General features: G+C 38.8%; 1 protein-coding gene across 2 annotated transcripts; it reads right to left on the reverse strand.

Annotated features, from left to right (window-relative positions):
• Nucleotides 1-6,886: 6,886 nt before the first annotated feature.
• CEP97 (centrosomal protein 97) lies at nucleotides 6,887-21,500 on the reverse strand. Of its 2 annotated transcripts, none has more exons than XM_039493924.1 (11): nucleotides 21,315-21,500; nucleotides 19,303-19,445; nucleotides 16,600-16,758; nucleotides 16,041-16,142; nucleotides 15,000-15,113; nucleotides 13,130-13,296; nucleotides 12,199-12,363; nucleotides 11,745-11,878; nucleotides 10,413-11,193; nucleotides 8,805-8,880; nucleotides 6,887-7,892 (listed from the first exon to the last, which is right to left on the reverse strand). In XM_039493924.1, exons 1-11 carry the CDS (start codon nucleotides 21,364-21,366, stop codon nucleotides 7,167-7,169), a joined length of 2,619 nt encoding a protein of 872 aa, XP_039349858.1. In that variant the 5' UTR covers nucleotides 21,367-21,500; the 3' UTR covers nucleotides 6,887-7,166. The 2 variants fall into 2 exon arrangements, with proteins under 2 accessions (XP_039349858.1, XP_039349850.1); XM_039493916.1 differs by lacking the exon at nucleotides 21,315-21,500 and adding an exon at nucleotides 20,735-20,916.
• Between the last annotated feature and the right edge of the window lie 34 nt (nucleotides 21,501-21,534).

Consider the following 21,534-nt stretch of genomic DNA (forward strand, 5'->3'; position numbering starts at 1 on the left):
AATATTTTAAATGCCTTTTAGAATTTTACAGCCACTGAATGACATTTTAAGACTTCCGCTCCCACGCCCATCTGTCAAATATAGGCAGAGCCTAGACCCTAATTGGTATGGCCCCGTTCCATTGATAACATGGGGACGAGGGCATGCCGCTGTGCTTACTCCCACAGGTCCGTTGTGGGTCCCTGCCAAAAATGTGCGACCGTGGCACGATGACGTGGCATCAAAGTCTCAAGAACCCGATACCCAACTTCAATCTGAACCTAACCGAGACCTTTCCAGCGTGCCGAGCCACAAAGACGGCACCAAAGGTTACCTGGGGGCAGGTGAAGCGACTGGCGCAGCAGGCTCAGCAGCCGTTGGAGAATAACAAGGCCGAGCCTACCCCCGAAAATTTTACTGCTGCCATTTTTGCCTGTTTGACCGCTAACTCTTTTATTATATTGTTGTGTTGTTTTCGTGTGTCATCGGTTGGGGCCGAACCCGAATTGCATAGCCGCATGTGTTATAATATATGAGCTCGACTTGCGATCCTTGCCAATCAATCTTCCTTTTGTTTACAGCAGGCCCCTGAGATGCATGGCCTGTTGGGCACCTGCCTGGTCCCAGTATGTAAGGTGCCGGGCAGTGCTGCACATGCAACGGGGATGTCTAATTTTATAAATGTTACCGAGATTCAATATTCTTCAATGAGCCTATGGGGCCAGGCCACTTATGTGAAACCCGCGAGTGCCTTGTCCCTCTTTACCCCATGGGTAGCCAATCACGCCAATTTGACCTGTGTACGGATGGTTAATTGCACACGTCACAAGCCCCCAAAAGGATGTTTGCGGGTGGGTACCCCGGGATGGAATTGTATATACTTTCAAAATGTGTCCAGCAATTACGGGCACATCTTGTTACCGGAGGATTGGTTTTTTACTTGTGGTCAGAGGACCTTTAATTATATTTCGGCCAATATTTTAGAAGCTCAATGTTGCCTAAGCAGGCTCACATTGATACTCCCCACGAGGTCAATGTTGACTGGCTCCCAAATTAATGAGACCCGCACCCGATGCCGGCGAAACTTAATCCCCATGAGATCAGACTGTAATGCCAATGTCAGCCTTTTTAGTCGGGCTGAGTACATCTTTTTGGCTTGCCATCCATGGGATGGGACCGAACTGTTTTGCAATATGCTTTGATTGTTATCGCCTGCTTGACTGGTTTTTTTTTTTTGCTTTGCTCAGTGTATCCCTAATATAATTAGGATGTGTTTTACACCCTGTCGGCGCAAACCCCTGCCTACACCCCAAGCCGTCATGTATGCCCATAGAATCATGAAACATGCGGACCGGGCACGGGTCGAAAAAACAGAAAAGGAGGGGATGTAGGAACTTTACACTTCTCAAGCACTAAGGGGGTTGGAAAACCGCCCCTGGATTTAGAGCGGCTGAAGTGGTTCCCACCCCCCCACACTTCCGGTCAGGAGACACACAGATTAAGCGCTGACCAGGTGTTTACTACTGGTACACACAGTGCATAAGGCACCAATCAGGAGAGGGGGCGAAGTAGTTGGATTATGTTAGCACATGCGCATAATAGAATGATTTATGTAACCATTATAATAAAAGGGCGTGGAAAACCCCCGCTTGGGGCGCTCCACTGGAACAGACTGACAGACTTGGCTTTATTCATTGCAACACCTTAACCTCTTTATCTCTCTGCATCCAAGCATAAAATCCAATACCTACCTTACTGACTATTATGACTTACTGATTTTCATATTTGTAAATCACTTAGAGAGTGTCAGATTAAAGGCACTACAGAAAACCCTTAACTGAAAGAAAGTGGCTATCAGACATGATATTTCTATAAACTTAGCACCAAGCTCAAACATACCCAATAAATGTACAAATAATTTATTTAAAAATCAAAACTCAGAGGTACAAAGCATCAGAACCAATAAATTCGTAAGTGTAAACAATTATAGAAAATATATGAATTGTACCAATTTAACCACTCAACATTCTTCACAGAAAATAGTGAGAAGTATAAAGACAAATCAAGGCCTAATTGTTTTTTAAGACTCTAGTTTAGAGGTAGAATACTACTGTGAAAGATTCAAACTTAACAAAATTGACTTCAGTGGAGTTACACTAAGGGTGAATTTAGCCCACTGTATTTATAATGTAATGAAGCCATAAAGTGGTCTCCTATATAATTAATTATTTACACCTATTAGTTCTGTAAGTTAAGATTTGGTATGGCACTTATTCACAGTTAAAGCACCTCTCACTGTAAATACTATTAAATAGTTTATAAGAGTTAAGTGTCTTGGGTTTTACTTTTTGCTGAAGTGACGTGAACATTTAAGATAGCACAAGTCATGGCCACCAAGACAAACCATGGGACCAGAAAAAATATGTTGTGTGAAACACTTCCTAGAAAGTTACAGGAAGAAAATGGTCTATTATTAAAAGAAGGAGACTTTTTGAAAGGCTTCACTATACTTTAAGTTTACTTAATTGAGTGGCACAAATCTCAAGAAAAAAAAATAGAAAATAGAAATAAGTCTCCTTTCCACTAGTCAAAAGCAGAGGAACTGATCAGCTATATACTGCATTTTCATTCAAGGCATCTCCATTTCAAATTAGATATACATTCAACTCAAATAAAATGAGCCAAAGTAGACTCAGAGGAATACATCTTCCATTTCTTGAGTTTGGCCAGTTCTCCAAACAATCTGCCACAAGTGGAAATAAGTCTTGGAGTTCTACAGACATTATGTACAAAAAGGTCATAACAATGTCAATATACTTTTAAAATAACATAATCATGAACAATTTGCAAGCTCAATGGCATTCTACATTATTCATAAAAACGAGTTTATTTACACGCACACACACACACACAGAGATTGGCTGATAAGTACATTTTCTTATTAGGTGTAGCATGCATGTTAGGGGTCTCCTAGAAATAAATCTATAAAAGTTGTTACACTTGCACCAATTAACCTATCAAGGGCTTCCACAGCCATTTCTTCAGTGATACTTGTGTTTTAGAATGATCAAACCAAATTTGTAATTTTAATGTTTTCCCTGCACTGTGGGAAAAGCATTTCTATAAAGATGGGATTTGCTAGAGCACTCAGTGTAAGCAGGGGCAGCTCCAGGCACCAGCACCCCAAGAACGTGCTTGGGGCGGCAAGCCGCGGGGGGGCGCTCTGCCGGTCGCCGCAAGGGCAGCAGGCAGGCTGCTTTCGGCAGCATGCCTGCGGAGGGTCCGCTGGTCCTGCGGCTTTGGCGGACCTCCTGCAGGCTGCCGCCGAATTCACAGGACTGGGGACCTCCTGTAGGCAAGCCACCAAAGGCAGCCTGCCTGCCGTGCTTGGGGTGGCAAAATGCCTAGAGCCACCTCTGAGTGTAAGCCTAACTCTGCTTCCTTTGAAGTGAATGGGAGCAGTATTAGACCACTGCTTCATGCTTTTGAAAAGCTCTCCCTCTTAGAGCACTCATTCATTTTGTTTACCAAACAGCATAAAGCGGGGAGGGAGGGTGTAGAGGACAGATTAGTCACCACCAAAGTATCTAGAGCAACAGATTCTAAATTCCTTATATACTCACAACTCCCATTGACTTCAATTACAATTCTAGATACCCGAGGAATGCACTATAGTAATCATTACATAAGTTTCATACAAGAAAACCGAAATGGTGATCTATCTGTCTTCTCCGATGGAGAATTTCCCCAACTTTCTTTCCAAGGAAGGAGTTTACTTAATATATAAATCCATTGTTCTCTAAATAGATTTTTTAATGGTCTGCATTTTAAGATTACCTTTCAATTCCATTTATCCAAATTCTACTCTGTGAACATTCACAGTCTATCACTTATTACATGAAGTGGAAATCAAAATAAACTGCCTTCTTCAATTATAAAAATGTAGAAATAGTGTAAGGAAACCAAAACAACACAGACCACAACTAGGACTGGAGGTACACATATCCCAGAACTGACCGAATTACTCTTTAAAATTTTATTCCCGCTAAGAAAAAGTAATTATTGAGCCATACATTAAAGTATGACACCACTACAAAAATCGCTTATTTGAGAATATCTGAGCTCAGATAAGCCTATTTTAGCATACATCATGTTTTTATTTGCTATTTTTCTGCTCTCTCTTTCGTTATCTCTTTTCCTTTCCATATTTATGGTATTATTTAGCCTTTTATTTCATGCTGCTCAACACAATACTTTTTTGCTTATGTACAACTAGTTACTTTTAATCCTGCAAAAGCTATTAATCCAAATCTCTCTCTCTCATATATATATATATATATATATATATATATATATATATATATGGTAAATTTAGGCAATTTGTTTTCTACACATGCAAGATATACCGCACAATAACAGAAGAGATATTTTCTGCTTCAAAGCTTTTGAAAAAGTAACAAGATACAGCTGAATATTATAAGTTGGTATATATTTTGCTATATCTTCACAAAATGAAAGATTTTTGGATATTATATAGAGAGTTGGATGTACAGGTTACAAGTAAAAGTTGATACAGATATTGGGTAAAATAAAAGTCTTCATGCATTTGTGTTTGCAAGTCCCACTACTACAGGGAATACTATGAACTTCTATGGCTTCCATGGAAAATTAGTTTTACGGCGGTATTACCTTTTGGCACTTACACAACACACGTTGACTCTTCTCAGCTTAGTTCCTGGCAGCAAATGAGGCACTTTTATATAAAATAGCAAAATTAAAAGTCTTCAATAACTGATACTGTTCTTATCCAAAGAAATTAAGAGAGCTCTATTTTTCAACATACGATCTATTATACTGACATTCTGTCACTAGAGAGAGAACTTGTCACTTCCACCCAATCACCACTTAGTGATTCCTTTCAAGATTTGGCAACTGTTTCATATACAGCAGATAAATCTTCTCACACTTAATGGTACACTCCAAGTCCCTTTAAAGAGAGACATGAGAGTTCCGCACCAGATTGATACAAAATCACCAACCCCCCTAAGGGCCCGATCCTGAAAGATGCAGAGCTCCCCAACAGCCATTGATTTCAATGGAAGTAAAGATCTCACACCTCCTTAGATCAACTAAATGCCAACCCAATTACGCTATAGATATGTTTTAACTAACATGAGGTGGCAAGATGTATATTTAATATACTTCAGCCTCAATTATCTAATTATTCTCATTATTCAAAATAGAGTTAAGTGCCCTAGCTTCTTAATTACAACAAGAATTCCCGGATTACCCCATACTGATATAACATCCTCTATGACTTTTTTGGGGAAAAGAAAAAAAAAAAAAAAAAGGTTGTACTATATATAAAGATAAGCTTTATTCTTTCAAGGTGAACTTCACGCCTGTGCACAGGGCTGGTAAAAGGCCCATACACTACTTGAGTTCCACTTCAGCTCTATTTTGGGGACTCAAGTGGTTCACTGGCCTTCTGCCAGCTGTCTGCACAGGGGTGAATTCCATCCTCAGGACCTAATAGGGACTGGGAATCAAGGCTTTTAAAAAATAATTATCTCCAGAATTTAACAAAATTTGACATGTTTGGAAAAATCACTTTAAATTTAAAGAAGCAATAGCTGACCTTGTGAAAACTATCTTTGTTCATGTGATTAGTTCCAATGACCTCAGAGAAATTCACACAAATAATTCAAAAAGCATCGATCTCTCATGTTGCAAAATGCAATACTAGTGATCTGGAGGTTCTGCCTCACAGTGCATTTGTGGATTTTTTTATTTTACTGATGACCTTTCCCGATTACATGGCGCAATAATTTTCTATTACTACTTTTGTGCCATACTGAAGATTATTTTATTTCCCTGAACGAGGTATAACAGGATAAAGCGGGATTTGCATTATGCCTAACTGCCATTTATAATTTATCTGCTGTCACTGCTTCCCCAGAGTTTAAAAGGAAGGTGTAGCGAAACTAAATCAGCACATTCAGACACACACAGGTTTACAATTAATATTTAAAACCAATTAGTGTCAAATGTTTAATGCTCCTTTACATGGGAAAAAAAACAACACAGGGGCAGAAAACAGTTTCAACTCATGGAATTTCCTCCTAATATTTACATCAGAGATACCAGCAGATAACAGGGCCATCCTTGTGGAGGTTCAGTACTTCTAATTAGGTCATCAGGCCTCCCACTTTAACCACACCAGTATGGCTCCCTCCAGAACTATGTTTTCATCTTGTTCCTACACACATTGCTGTGGTTCACTTGGCAGAGAGGGACACTGTATATGCTTATGTCACTAGGTCCTTTTGGAGCCCTTGCTCATGAAATACTGCCACTGACTCTAGCATGAGTCTTACCTGAGAAAGGACAGCACGATTGGGCTGTACGGGAGACAAGGGTCAAGACTTGTTTTAAAAATGCATCCCTAAAGTTTGACTCTAAGTCCATACTTAGGCTTCTAAATAAATGGCCTATTTTCAAAGGTGCAGAGAACTCAGGAGCTTCAATTATCTTAAAAAAAGAAGTCACAAAATAATCTTGTTTTTCTGCTGATGCAGCTATCTCTGGCCTACCGCCCCATCACTTGCAACTTGTCCTGTCAGTAACTTAGGATTCTAATTTTAGAGTGCTTACTTTTGAAAATCTTGACAGATACTCAAGTTTGGGTCCACAGAAACTCTATTAAATGATTTCTTTTGTCCTTTTTCCTGTCAGTTTATACCGATACATGCACAGATAGTCTTCATTCTTCCTCTATTTCTATCTTTCCCCATGCTGTTTCCTTATTTTTTACAGAACATGAACTCAAGCTCTGACTTTTAGGAAAAATAAAAACTTACTAAAACTCATCTACTTTAGCTGAATTGAGCCAATAGGAAAAAATCAATCCTTTGAATTATATTTTATGAAAACCAGTTAAGATACAAGAGTCATTAAGAAATAAAGTGCGTAATGTCCACCAAAGAGAACTTTGCTCATTTCAGTTTAGCATAGTTAGCATCAACATTCAATTAGAAGATTTAGCAAGATGCTATTAAAAGTTAAGTCTTTCTGGTAACATAGGTCTAGGAATCCAGAATAGAATATATGAAAAGAATACAAATTCTGTATAAATGGCAAAAATAAAAGTTAACTGTATTCTCTAATTTTCCATGGAGCTAAGCCTATTACACAGCTATGCCAACATGCAACACCTGAAATGAAGCATCACATTCTGTTTGCTTCCCCTCCACTACTCCTGAATTCAATTTGCAACTTTCTGGTGTCTGTTTAATTTCATTTTGTTCAGGTGAAGGTACGTCTTGAGATACATTTATAGAAACAGCATCAGACAAAGAATACAGTTTTTCTGCTGATGCAGCTGTCTGTGGCCCACTCCTTTCTGTCCCATCACTGCAACTTGTCCTGTCATCAGCCTCTTCTAGCTGCTGAACTGACATTAAGTATTGTTGGAGAAGACTACTGTCCTGCTCACTATTTGAGCTCGCTTTACTCCATTCCTCATGGTCTACCTGGACATCCTCTGTATCTGAAATACATTCTGAGACAGGATCGCCACACTGTTTGACTGTTTCTATAGAATTCCCAATCAGAGAGCTCTCACTTCCTTCTGTGGAACTCTTTTCAGAGCCACGAGAGTCATTAACGTGAGTTTGGTCAGTTATGGAGGAGTGAAAGCCAGAGTCTGGGAACTCAGATAAAGTTTTCTCATGAAGAGCTTCAGTAGCTGAAGCCAACCAGCTAGAACTACCAACAGGAGAGGTTTCTTGATTGAGCCCGGATGACTGGACAGATAGTTTGGATGGACACAAAGTACTTGATGCAGAAACACCATGCTGCCAAGTGCTAAGATTTTGGTTCACTGAAAGTTGCCACTGCTGAAGGGATCTAACCTGTAAACCATAGAAAAAAAAATCATGATTAAATAAGGGAAATAAAGGCATTTTATTTCTTAGGAATGTTTTGTAAATTGGAAGGTTTATCTAATATTCAATGTAAGATACAAGAACTACATAAAAAGTAAGTGTGCTTTGCCTCAAAGAAGGGAAAGATTCATTTCCCACTGTTAAATAGAGGAGGGGAGGAAAGGGGAGGCGAGAAAAGGGAAAGGGAAAAGAAAAAAAGAAACAAAACCAAACCATTGAGGAAAATTTTAAGAAGGGACAACACATTTTTAAAAGAATATAAAGGTTTCACTATCTTGGTACTACAACTACAGAAGTACTCAACTCTTTGAAAGAGGTCCACCTACAAGATGTAGCATCAACCTTTTAGCTTTAGAATTTAGTTAAAGAACAACGTGTAGCCTTCAGAACTAGTATGGTTTCATAATCTTCTCAAGTCATTCAGAGAATACTGTGGCAATAGTCAGTTATTCTTTCATTAAACCCACTGTGGGTTTCTACATACATTTTCAAACTGCTAGTGGCAGACAATACAGCCATTAACAGAACTTTCTAGTAAGTGATCCACCATGCCAAGTCAGTTTTGCTTTCCATTTGCTCCCACTTGACTAATTTACCTTCTCCTGTATTTTCTCCTTACTTTTATTCCAAACTGATTTTATTTTTAGTTATTAAAACATATTTAAGCTTCTAATTTTGCAGACAGTTCTGCATACTTTTTCTAGAGTGCTAATGGTCGGGCATTATAGCTAATTAGCACCTAGCGTGCAAGGTCAGTTTTGCAAGGATGAGCAACACTTTGCATACTTAAAAAGAATATGTATTTAGAAGCATGCTTTTTAAATTAACCTGTAAATAGGAAAATGAAAGACGAAGAGAGAAAGAAAGAAAGAGGCTTACCTGGTTCCAAAGGTATCTGACAGCCTCCTCTTGTACAAGTTTTTGAATCTTCTCTTCTTCTCTTTCTTTTTTTAATCTACATACACCCAAAATACTTCGTTTTAAATATTGATATAAAGCAGTTGTTTTTTTGGTTGACAATACCAGTACATTTGTATAAAAGCATAATTTTATATGAGGCTATTCTTGAAAGATACTACAGAGCAAACATTTAAATATTGCAACTTGACTTATCAGCATCTTTTAGCTGTTGAACAGACTTCAAATACTGTTGGAGACAACTACTATCCTGCTCACTATTAAAGCTTTTCGTACTGCATTCTCCATGTTCACTGAACATCCTCTGTATCTGAAGGACATAGGGGCCTCATGCTGTTTTAACTGTTTACCTGTTTCTATAGAACTCCCCATCAGAGAGCTCTCACTTCCTTCTGTGGAACTCTTTTCACAGATACATCCATCACTTTGGTCAATCATGGAAAAAAGTGAAACCCACTGTGGGTATTTACACACATTTTCAAACTGCTAGTGACAGACAATACAGCTATTAGCCGACAACTTTCTAGTAAGGGATCCACCAGGCCAGGCAAGGTCAATTTTGCTTCCCATCAGCTTTAAGATGTGGGTAATTAAAAACAAACAACTGTGAAGTGTGGTTCTCTTCTGTAAAGTAACACTATGAAAGTGGCATTATGAGGTTCTATTTTATTGTGTCTCATTGGTTCTGTATAAAATTTGCTCACTTTAGCCAATGCTTTTCTAGCCCCCTTACTCAAACTGAGCTCCAAGAGCCAAGCTAAGATGTTTCCCTTTTCGTGCATCAACATCAGTAATAAAGGTTCTGCATGCACCTGTTCAAAGCCAACCATAGGTTAATGGATTACACATATGTAACCAAAGGCATCATCCAAAAGCAATGGGATTTCACAGGTGTCACTGAGGGCTTAATTTGACTCACAGAACCTTTATTACTTGTGATGAGTTGGAATGATCCTAGAGCCTCACTCAGATCCCAGGTTGAGTTTACAGGGCTGACAGAAAATAATCTTGTAAACTGAGCAACTTTGAGATGAACTCATACAAATGTAGACTCCTATGATGCCTTGTTACAGTTACTTTTCAGAGAAGACCCTCATATTAAAAATGAAAAAAACAAATACCCCCAACACTGATTTACTGTGATCTCAGCAAGGATCCTGGAATGCCACCTTTCACATTCAGAACCATTCATGCTCTCGCTGAACTCTAAGAGAATATCTTATTTTGCTTATATATTAGAGTCTATTGCCCTGAGAGTGTGAGGATGAAGAAGAGAGAAAATTTCCCTTTAACTAAACACGTGCAGATAGAGCTATAGTGAAGAGAGGGGAGTTGCATACATGCTGATAAAGGAGACAGAAGAGAAAGCTGACTCCTGCTGTGATCATAGTAGTTCTATGTTAACATACCAAGAGCTACTGTGCACAGAGTTACAGTCATACAAATAGTTCCATAAGACAAGATAAGTTTATACTCATTCTGAAATGCATTAGAAGAAGTTATTTTTCTGTTCTGATTACATTAATTCAATTTTGCGAATAAGAACATAAAATAAGACTTTTGACTTACTTTCTTATTTCATCAGTTAAGAAAACAATATGCTCTTGCATTCTGCTTAGCCGAATTTCATAACGCACTTCCTTGGCTCTGGGATGGTAGTTTCTGGTGTGGAATCCCCGCCAGCAGGCCTGAAGCTTGATGGCCGCTTTGTTCATTCTTTGAAGTTCAGCATCTTGGTCAACAGCAGCTGATGCATCAGTAGAATTTCTCTCTATAGTTTGGTTAATATAAAGATTTTTAATTAATGGTTCATCATCCGTTAATGGTGGCTTGAGGTCGCTGCACAGATCTTGGTCAACAGAAGATGCTAAACAGTCATTAATATTAGCAGTTGGGTTAGCAGTGACTGTTGCTGGACTAGGGGAAGGCAATATTCCATCCTCATTATCTTCCTCTTGAGTTTCCACAGTTTCTGCTGCTTTGATGGAAAACTCTTTTGTAACCCAAGAAGTCTTTTCCTGCTTGTTATCATCCTCATCTTTATTGACCTCTTTCACAAATACAATCACTGTATTATCATCATCTTCTAGGTTCAAATTGATTCCATGTAGCCTTAATTCTGTAGTGGGAGATACTGGAGACAGTCCTGAAGCAACTGGCATAAAAGTAGACTCTGAGGACAGAAGGCTGCAGTTCAGTTTGTCCTCATCAGTCTGTATGTCCTCCAGGTACAGTTCCTTGCGACAGCTTCTTTCAGCTTGCACTGAAGCTGGAAAGACATTCTTAACTGCATAGGAATGGTCATCACTGGAGCCTGGCCCAACCCAAGAATTCCTTTGGATAACAGGTTCTAGATGAATGGAAAGCCAAATTTAGACTACACAGTATTTAAATATATAAAGTTATTTATTTAAAATTGACTGGTATTTATTTATTTAAATCAACCCAAGTATTTACTGAGTAGTAATAGGATCTGAAGGGCTAACAATGGCAATCATATGATTATTTAACATAGATATTGCAGTAGCACCCAAGGAACCCCACTATATACCAGGGTGCTGTATACTATACCAAAACAGTAAGAAATCGTCCCTCTCAAGAAGAAATCTCTAACTAGTCTGAACAGTCAAAAAGTAGTAGGCACATAACAGAATTAATTATTAGTTACTTATGATGATGAACATGGTATTAGAAAACAAAGTATACCAATACCTGTATTACTTAAGTTAAAAACAATCCAAACAAATACAATACAAATCTGAAGGATCTGTACCAGAGTAGGACTACATTGCTAATTTTCCCTTCACAAAGTTATTTGTGTGCATACAGCTAATTTCCACAGTGAACAGTAGCTCCCATCACCAACTCAGATTAGATCCCAGTGGCAGATTTGGATCTTACCACTTTCAAAAGTTATCTGGGGCCCTTGGGTTGGACTGTTGTGTTCATACGTAGCAGGCACCACTTTGTTGGGAGTAGAGGATGTAGGCAGCCCTTCATTTTGGCTTTGGTACATCAACTGCTTCTGGTGGAGCCTAAACAGAAACAAAATCCAAGTAATTTTAAAAACTCTCTTTTAAAGTAAGAATTAAACTAGTGGTGCAGAAGGGAACTATAACTATCAGCCACCAGTGGAAAAAACAATTGGTTAAGACCATTCTAAAACAAGGGGCTAATTGTACAAATCCATACGCATACAAGAAGCTTCACTGAAGCCACCTTACTTACGACAGTTAGGGCTTCCAGGACCTGGTCCTAAATTGTCAAAATTAATTAGGTTATCCTTAAAACCCCTCAGTTGAATAGAATAGCACTTATTAAGTGCCATCGAAAGATCAAGCTAAAATGTTCTCACCTCTGCTTACTCAGTATTTTTTCCAGTTTGGCATCCTCTTCAGTCTGGAGACCAAATGTAGAGGTAAGAGGACAAACAGTGGCCAGATACTGGACTAACTGAACATGCTGGCCAGGTCGATATGATCGTCCTTTACCTTGACTGTAAAGCCATTCAGCTTTCAAACTGAGGGGAGAAAATGCACAGTCATTGTCTTGGCATAAAATCATAGTTGTATACAAATCATTTTCTTATTGCTAAGCTCTCTTTGTAACTTTTCTTTTACTGTGTGCCTTTGCTATATAAATGCAAAGCATGGTCTCCTGCACAAAGGCCAGAGAAACTGGGATCTTCAGAGGAGCTGATGGATGATGAATCCCTCAAAAAAGGGGCTGTGAAGCAGAAGATCTATTCTGCAACTGATATTCTAGCCCGTGGGCTGGCAATGCTCTTCACCATCCATTCTCTGTTCAATTTTTTTAATGAATTTGCTTCACCTGTGTTCATGCCCCTTTTTGTATTTTATAAACATATGAATGAATGAGTTTATTAGCAGAAAGGTTCACTGAAACAAACTTTATAAGCATATATTGCAGAATCTTCACAGAAAGTACACAGTGAATTTTAAATTGTGAGTATTCACACTGTAAACCTTATAAGAGTTATGCTCATCCAGTCAGGGAGCAGCAATATACTAAGTAGAAACATACCATGTCCAGAACAGCTTGTATTTTGTGCACTATCTATTCACAGTGAAATGAATCATGACAAGCAGAGACGGAGTATTTTTTTCCTCTACACTGAAACATATAGTAGCAAACAAACAAAGACAGAATGGATAAGTGCAGTTGATCTGGAGATACATTTCCACTCACACAACAATAAAATACTACTTCACTTTATTCAAACATATTAACCAATTTAAAAAGTTCAATTAAAAAAATTATTTCACCTCTCTTTCTGAGAAATCACATATCCATCCAGAACTTTAAGATTCAGACACCAGCTGACAATGTATGGCCGATAGTCAAATCCAGGAATAGAAGGTGTGGCCATCACACAAGGGTTGTTCATAATTGACAACTGCTCCAACTCAGGAAAGGAAGCCAAGAAAGAAATCTGTAACAAAGGATGTCTTTGTTGACAGAAGAGAACTACTCCATGTTTAGAAAACGGAATGTATTTCCATTGGTTAGCTATCTTGGGCAGAGTACTAGCATTATAGATGTGATGACTTTTGCTTGTGTTAGGCCTGAATGAAAATATAGCAGGCAAAACAGTTATGCCAACCTGATTGAAATCAGGCTACCAGAGGTTTCTGGGTAATCCCAGAGTGGAAAAGTACTGAAAAGCAGCATTGTTTTACAGAGTCCTGGAAAACGTGAGATAAGCCAGGGATTGCATTGCTGGCATGCCATTAGCTGTGCTAAGGACAGTGTTTGAAGAACTGATAAGGAACTCTAGCATCCCACGGTTCAGATTCTAACTTTTTGGTTGAGTTATAGGTTTGTTTAAAACTCCCCTGTATTTTTAACTTTTGGGTGTTGTTAAGATATAATTAATAATCTAAAGTTGTAGACATAAAGTCTAGGCATGTGTGTATATTAAAAGTGTCTAGTTTTAAGTTGTTAAACAAAGGGGGGTGGGTTTTGCTCAAGTGAGTGATGTATGACGTAATAAAACTGTCTATATAGGCTAATACTAAGCTGTAAAGTGCCTGCTGGTTCTCACTGGAGACGAGCGGCCCTTTGTTGATGCGTGCACTTATCAATAAAGGGCTTTTGATCGGACCTTGCTGGTGTTGCCTGTCTCTCTGTGAACAGACAACGAATTTCGCTGTCGGGGTTAGAGTCCCTGACACTTGCAACACATACACTACTTCAAAAAAGAAAGAAGTATTAACAATACTGTGAACACCACTGCCATCTAACCATCCACTTTCCTGTAACACAGCAACCCCCATGGCCTTTGGAAAGAATCACTTCCTTTCAGTGCCTGGGTATGTATGGCATGATTAGATATTTGTGTTATTCTGTATCAGCACAGGAGAGAAGAATGTCTTACCACTGCCAGGCCAATCAGTAGAAAAGATGGACTGGGACCACGTGATTCTAAGGAAAAGGATGGAGGAATGTACATCTGACCAAATTAAAGGGTCCCTCCAACACGAAGGCTATGCTGACAACTTGGCAGGAGCAACTACTTATTTTAAAATAAAATAATAAACAAATAAATAATAATAAACAACTATAGCCAGAATATTTGCCATCTGTTGCATGGCAGAGAAACAGAAATGGGCCCAAACCAAAACTACGAATACAAACTTTAGGAAAGTTTGAGTCCAGGGTGTGCACTTCAAACCTATCCTTTGAGAACAGAAATTGTTTGTTGGATTTCTCGCTGTCAAAGCCAGCAACTGATCAGATTTGTTCTCACTCTGCAGATACAGGAAGGAAAGCCAGGAGATGTATTTTATCAATTTGTAGGCAACATCTGGCCCTTGGACTAGACTTTGGGCATCTTTGAGCAATTAAACAAGAAAGGGGAAAAATGACAGCTGAAAGTTAAAACTTCCATCCCAACACATTTCTTTTTGGTTTTAAGGAAAACATCCAAACCAGAGGATTAGCTGGTTTGCGTAGTTGTTCACTGCATGATTCTTTACTACAGAAACAAATTAGTACAAACAAACCCCAGTAGACTAGCATATTTTGAGAAAGCAAAGCTAGTTTTACTTACATTCTTGATGCTTTGCTCTCAAAAGAGCTATCCTTTTTTTACTGTAAGTAAAAATTTGAGGATAAATATTCCACATTTCTTACCTCATTTAAGTCTCTGATTTCATTTTCTGCCAAAGAGAGAATAGTCAGACTCTGAGGTAGGCAAACAGGTGCCATACGAAGTGAGGTTATAATATTTCCATGCAGCAGCAGAGTCTATGAAACAAAAATATTGTAATGAAATGCATGCTTTTTTTTGTCATAACATGCATTTTGTGAACAGTGATAGCTGCAGAACACACACACAGTGAAATGACAATGTAAAGATTTGCCAGTGTTTGCAAACAGATTATTGGTTGTTATAGTCGGGGAAAATAGTAATACCTTGAAATAACCTCATATTTAAAAGCAAAATTTCCCTTCATAAAATGTATGGTTTTAAAGTTTCTAACTACCGATATTTTTAAAATTACATTTGGAAATGTATCTTTTTCCTATGCTAAAGAAGTAGCAGAAATTGCTTTGTCCTCTCCTGAAGAGGACGAGGAGGAGTTTATTCTGAGGGCAGGTCTATACTACTGCGGGGACCGACACTCTGAGATTGATCCACTGATGGTCAATTTAGCGAGTCTAGTAAAGACCTGCCAAATTGACTACAGATCGCTCTCCAGTCAACCCCTGTACTCTACCCCCGACGAGAAGAGTAAGGTAAGTCGATGACACCTCGTGGTGTAGACCCCACAGTAACTCAACCTAAGGTACATCGACTCCAACTACGTTATTTACATAGCTGGAGTTGCATAGCATAAGTCGACTTACCGTGATAGTGTAGACATAGCCTGAGAAGAAAACTGGGAGCCAGGAACTTAAGTTCTCATCATTACACTCATACCAATTCACTATGTGGCCTGGGACAAAATTACAGATGGATCACAAGTGAATCACAAATTCTCTGCCTCCATATCCTCATCTTTAAAATGGGATAATAATTTTTTACATACCTCCATAGTACAGCAATTATGGTGATTAATTAAAATGCTTTAAAAAGTGATGGATAATGAAAAATACTATCTACTTACAGTTACTATAACAACTGGTTTTTGCAAGAATATTCCAAAGACAGAAAGGTTAGGAAGCATTTACCTTTAGAGACAAAAGCTTGGAGAGATCTCCTATTTGAGGTATATTGTTGTCTGACAAATCAAGATGTTGAAGAGATGAGCAGCTATTGATCTGATCTATGGTCTATAACAAGAGAAATAATCATATAAGTTACTCTAAGACTTTCTTTTTCTATTAAATGAAAGTTGATATCAACATTCTGCAATCTTTTCTGAAGCTAATGAGACTAGACAAACTGTACTATTTCAAAACTATATTATTAATATAACTATATTAAAAACAAGACTATTAAGTTTAGTATATGACCTGCATTTCAAAAGATTACCCAAATCCCTTTATATTTTAAGATTCAGTTATTTATGTCAGTTTTCCTAGGAGATCCCTTACACAAATACTGCCTTTCTCCACTTCAGAGACTGGAAAGACACAAATGATCCATTTTTGCTCCCATTAAATTCCCAGTCACTTTAATGGGAACAGAATCAGACTATGTAGTGATGTTTTTTCAGTATTTTCCAATTTACCCACTACATTCTGAACTACAGGATTTCAGAAAACTTACAAAGAATAAATATTTCACCTTAAGGTTATTTCCTGCCAGGTTTAGCCATTCCAAGTGCACCAGATCCTTCAGCCCCTCCACATAACCAATACTGTTGTGAGGCAAGTTTAGTACTCGGAGCTGAGTCAGTTTTGCCACACCCATCATTCTTACAAGTCGGTTGTTGGCTACTGACAGCTGTAGGTTGAATATAAGAAATGTTTTATTTTTACTATCAAAATGTATGAACAACACAACCTATCAGAGACCTTGCTCTGATTTAACAGTTAAGTATCCAGTCCAACAAAAATACCATTAATCTAGATTTTCCATTTTCACACAAAGAATAACGTGGACAAGACAAACTGCAGAACCATACCGACTCTTTCTTCATCAAACTCTTTTAAAATCTCATACAAAACACTGGGACAAATTCTCCTGGGCTATTACCTGCTGAAACCAAAGGAACTAAAACCTGGAATGAATTTAGCAACTGGTAATCAGTATTTTAAATCAGCTTTGCAAAGTCACCATGAAAATGTACTATTCCAGGATCAAAATCTACTTGCTCATCCTCACCATAGCGGAGGATAAAAAAATATTTTACACAACTGTCAAAAAATAGTTTTTATCCCCAGAAAGAGAGTAATTTTTAATTACGTTTTAAATACAGACCACTTATAATGGCCACTTTCTACTTTAAGAATTTGTCATCAAGGGTTAAGACCTAGGCAAATGTTAATCCTACAATCAAGAACTCACAGAAAACTTGAATCCATATTGGAGATACACTTACTGCCCTTTAACCATGGTGAAGTTACCATGTACTGATACCAATATATGTTTTAATATGAAGCGCCATGAGAAACTGACCTCATCATCTGCACATATTTTTGATATGTCAACACCAAGTAGTAAAACCGATAATGTCTTAGTTATAGTTACTCTGATACAATAGGACCAGTGGTTCAGCTGTGAAAAGGATTAACTACAATGTTTTTCTACTACAATTTTAGCCTGAATTCAAATTTGCTTGTGTGAACTCATGGTGCATTTGTAGCTCCACGCAGGTATAATAAATCTAAATACTAGTCCATCCCAAATGTAATGTATGGGCTTTAGGAATGATAAATTCCTACATAAATGGTCAAAGCACAAATTAAAACAATGTTATCCTAAGCCAATATTGTGAGCACTGGGCTTGAAAGACTCCTTTTATATATTAGTTTAGATTCTCCTCTGGAAGCTAATAAGGGGACTCAAAAAGATTGTTATTCATGTCTGGCTGGAGACACATCCAATGATAGTTAATGATGGACTTGGACTTGTTAGAGTTGTCCTGTGGAGACCAATGCGCTGATCCTACAAACATGTATGCACGTGTTTAACTTTACTACCATGAATAGCCCTATTCATTTCAACAGACTCCTGGGACTAAAGTTAAGCATGAACATTAGTATTTGCACAATCAGGGCCTAAGTGACTCATAGAATATCAGGGTTGGAAGGGCCCTCAGGAGGTCATCTAGTCCAACCCTCTGCTCAAAGCAGGACCAATCCCCAGACAGATTTTTACCCCAGATCCCTAAGTGGCCCCTCTCAAGGATTGAACTCACAACCAACCCTGGGTTTAGCAGGCCAATGTTCAAACCACTGAGCTATCCCTCCCTCAAGGCATTAGTGTCAGAATCTAAAACCATTTAATTTTACAATTAGCACTTTTGCTTCTTGTATTTTATCCTGTTTTACATTTATTTTTTTCTTCACCTCTCCTTGTGTTAATAAATTTTTATATCCTATTCCAGGGGTTATTTGCCAGTCAATTCATTTTAGCAGTTGTATATTTTGTAACTTGGAAGTTTACATACATTAGCACAGAACTCACTTACGACTATGGTCTTACATTTTATGTTGCAAAGGCCTGGCTATTAGATGGATTGCCCTAAAAGTGATATTGGAATTTATAATTGTTTATTTTCATGCTTTTATAAATACTGGTAAGTATTTTTCTTTTTAAGCACCAATAAAAAGTTTTTTTGACAAAATGGACCAACGAAGATGAACCATAGGACAAACTGAGAAGGGTCCTGTTTAAGAGCGTGCAAATGAAAGGAGGACTGCATAGTCTGGTGACAGGGCATAGCACTAACAGTCATGAGATAGGCATCTACATCTAGCTGTGCCATTGTGTGTGACCTTTTGAGTCACTTAACCTCCTAGCACCTCAGCTACACCACATGTAAAATAAGGATAATGATATACTCTTTTTGTAAACAGCTCTGAAATCCAAGGATGGAAAGTGCTATATACATACTTATTTATTACACATGGAAAATCTATGTTAAAATAACTTTATTATGGTTGATTCAAGCACTCAAAAGTAAAGAAATACCAGAATTAAGATTACTTTTGACTTAATTAGGAACTGAGTTCACTCAATATCTGAGTACCAGGCACCAGCATATATATATTTTTTTAAGACAATGAAGTAAATTTTCTCTGAATTATATAGGTAACCAGGGAAACAATTTGTGCTACTATCAGCTGCAGACCTGCACTGAAAAAAGTCTCTAATTTTTAGTTATCACCTCTTCCATTCAGAAATATAGAAAGTTGCACAGTCAGTTTACTATGAAAAAGGAACTTTTAGAACTCATTTAATTAACTGTTGTGAGAGAAATATTTTAACAAGCACAGTGCGGTTAAGTTATTTCATGACCAACTTGAATCATATAATACTGACCTGCATTAAGTTCTTGCATTTCTCCAGGTGTTCCAGTTTAATTATTTGGTTTTTATCCAGAATTAGAGTATGAATGTCAGCATCACAGGGTAATGTTGGATCCAACTTTTGCAACCCCTGACCTGACCAATTAACTACCGAACCTTGGAGAAAGGGAGAAAAAAGAAGTATGAGCCCGTGCACTGCCAATTCGCAAGGAATATAAACAGACATATTCATGATGAGAGAGAAATAACTGAATTCTATCATTTGCATCTCTGAGGCTATGTCAAATGAATATTTCAGACTGAATGAGAAGGATGACCCAGTGATTAGGACACTACCTTGAGACTTGGGAGTCCATATTCCACCACAGACTTTCCTGTGTGACTTTCGGCAAGTCACTTAGGTTCTATGTGTCTCAGTTACCCTTCTAAAGCAGCAATAATTCTTTACCTCACAGGTATGTAGAGGTAGGTAAAACATTCAAGATTGTGATAATAAAGTAATGGGTGCCATATAAGTATCTCAGACTGACAGGTAGATATAATGGCTCTACAAACAAGATTATAATGCTTCAGCCTTGAAAAAATGCTGTGAAAATTTTCCATCCCGGTCACCAAATCTACTTACCATCTTTTACCATGATTCTGGTAATGAAAAATTAAATTCACCTCTTGTCTTTCAAAAAATCTGATCACTTTTGTTGTAATAGTCATAAGAGAAATACTGCAAAAAGAGGATCACTATATTTAGTGGGAATAGGAGCTAACAAAGACTTGTAATTCTCTCTCAGCGAGCAATCCCATTAATAGGAAGTCAAAGAGATTCATTACACTACTCTGAATAGCAGTAAGAAAACAGACCAGAGTTGTCTTATTTTCATTCTCCTGCTGCTTGGGAAAGCTATGAGCAGCATAAGTACTGGGGCTGTCTGCATTTTCAGGAAAATGACACTGCATTGTTTTTTATCTGGAAGGTTGTCTATTTACACCAACTTAAGCCTTTTAAAAGAAAAAACTCCTTCCCCTTAAGTACCAACATAGAGAAATCTTCCCACTTGTTGCTGGAAAGGTTTTCCCCACTCCCCACCCCCTAAACTGGGAGCATGTATACTAGACTGGTTAGAATGTTTTAGCTGGTCGCTTTCCCAAACGGAATCAGAGTTAACCGCACATTACTTTTATTAAGTTCACAGTTGTCCACAGAATTCTGAATAACAGCGGTGGCAATGCTACCTAAAAAAGCTACGGTAGCAATAGAGACATAAAAGCTGTCTGGAAATTCAGGAGGACAACATGGTATATTTCTTATTTATAAGGTTATCTTTGCAATAAGGCCTACTTTTTTTTTTAAATAAAATAACTTCTGTTTAAGCTCTTTCACTCACAAAGGAAAGCCCCCAAGAGTGAACAGGCTATTTTAGGAACTGTTTGTTGTTATTTACATATACCTGTGGGCCTGGATGTCAGCTGCTTACTTGCAGCAGAGCCTCCCCTACACCCGAAAACCAGCCACATTTCGTGGGGTGATTTCAGCACCACTGGGCGAGGGCTACCCTGGCAGCGGGAAGGAGGATAGCAACCAGTGCTATTGTCTCATGGTCTCACTGTTTTGTGGGGAGCGGAAGGGAGAAAAGGACAGGTAACCCCCCCCCCCATGTCTTGAATGGAGAAGGGATCGACTCGCCCAGCCTCCCCTCCCGCTACCCCAGCTACACCCCCATTAACCGGCTCGGAGCCGAGGGCTCCACGAGCGACTGCAGCCCCCCACCCTCTTTAGCTGATCCCTCTGCGCCCCTTTCACGAGCCGTGTTGAGTTGAGAGCGCACAGCCCTCTGGGATTTGCAGTCCACTCCCTGAGCTAACAGCCAGGCTGTGCCGCGGAAAAAAACTACATATCCCATAATGCACCGCGCGACCAACATAATAAACGGTGGGAGAAAAAGACACGAAATGAACCCCTGAGCCCCACTACCAAGATCCCCCAGGATCCCGGTAACCCACCCGGCCGGTCCCCAGTGCCCCCGATACCTTCCCTGGCTCCCACAGCCAACGTAGCCGCCTCGTTCCTCGCCGCCGCCATACTTCCCGCTTGCTAACGACACCAGGCAACCGGGCGCCGCGCGCGCTGATTGGCTGCTTTAAGCCGCGGGAAAAAATAATGTCTGGGTATTTTAGCTGCGAACCCCCTGGACCAGAGGCCCCGCGTCGCCCCCAACGGCCATTTTTAAATGAGGGTTTTTTTGGGGGG

Source organism: Mauremys reevesii, linkage group 1 (assembly GCF_016161935.1).
Source record: "Mauremys reevesii isolate NIE-2019 linkage group 1, ASM1616193v1, whole genome shotgun sequence".
NCBI classification, from domain to species: Eukaryota; Metazoa; Chordata; order Testudines; family Geoemydidae; genus Mauremys; species Mauremys reevesii.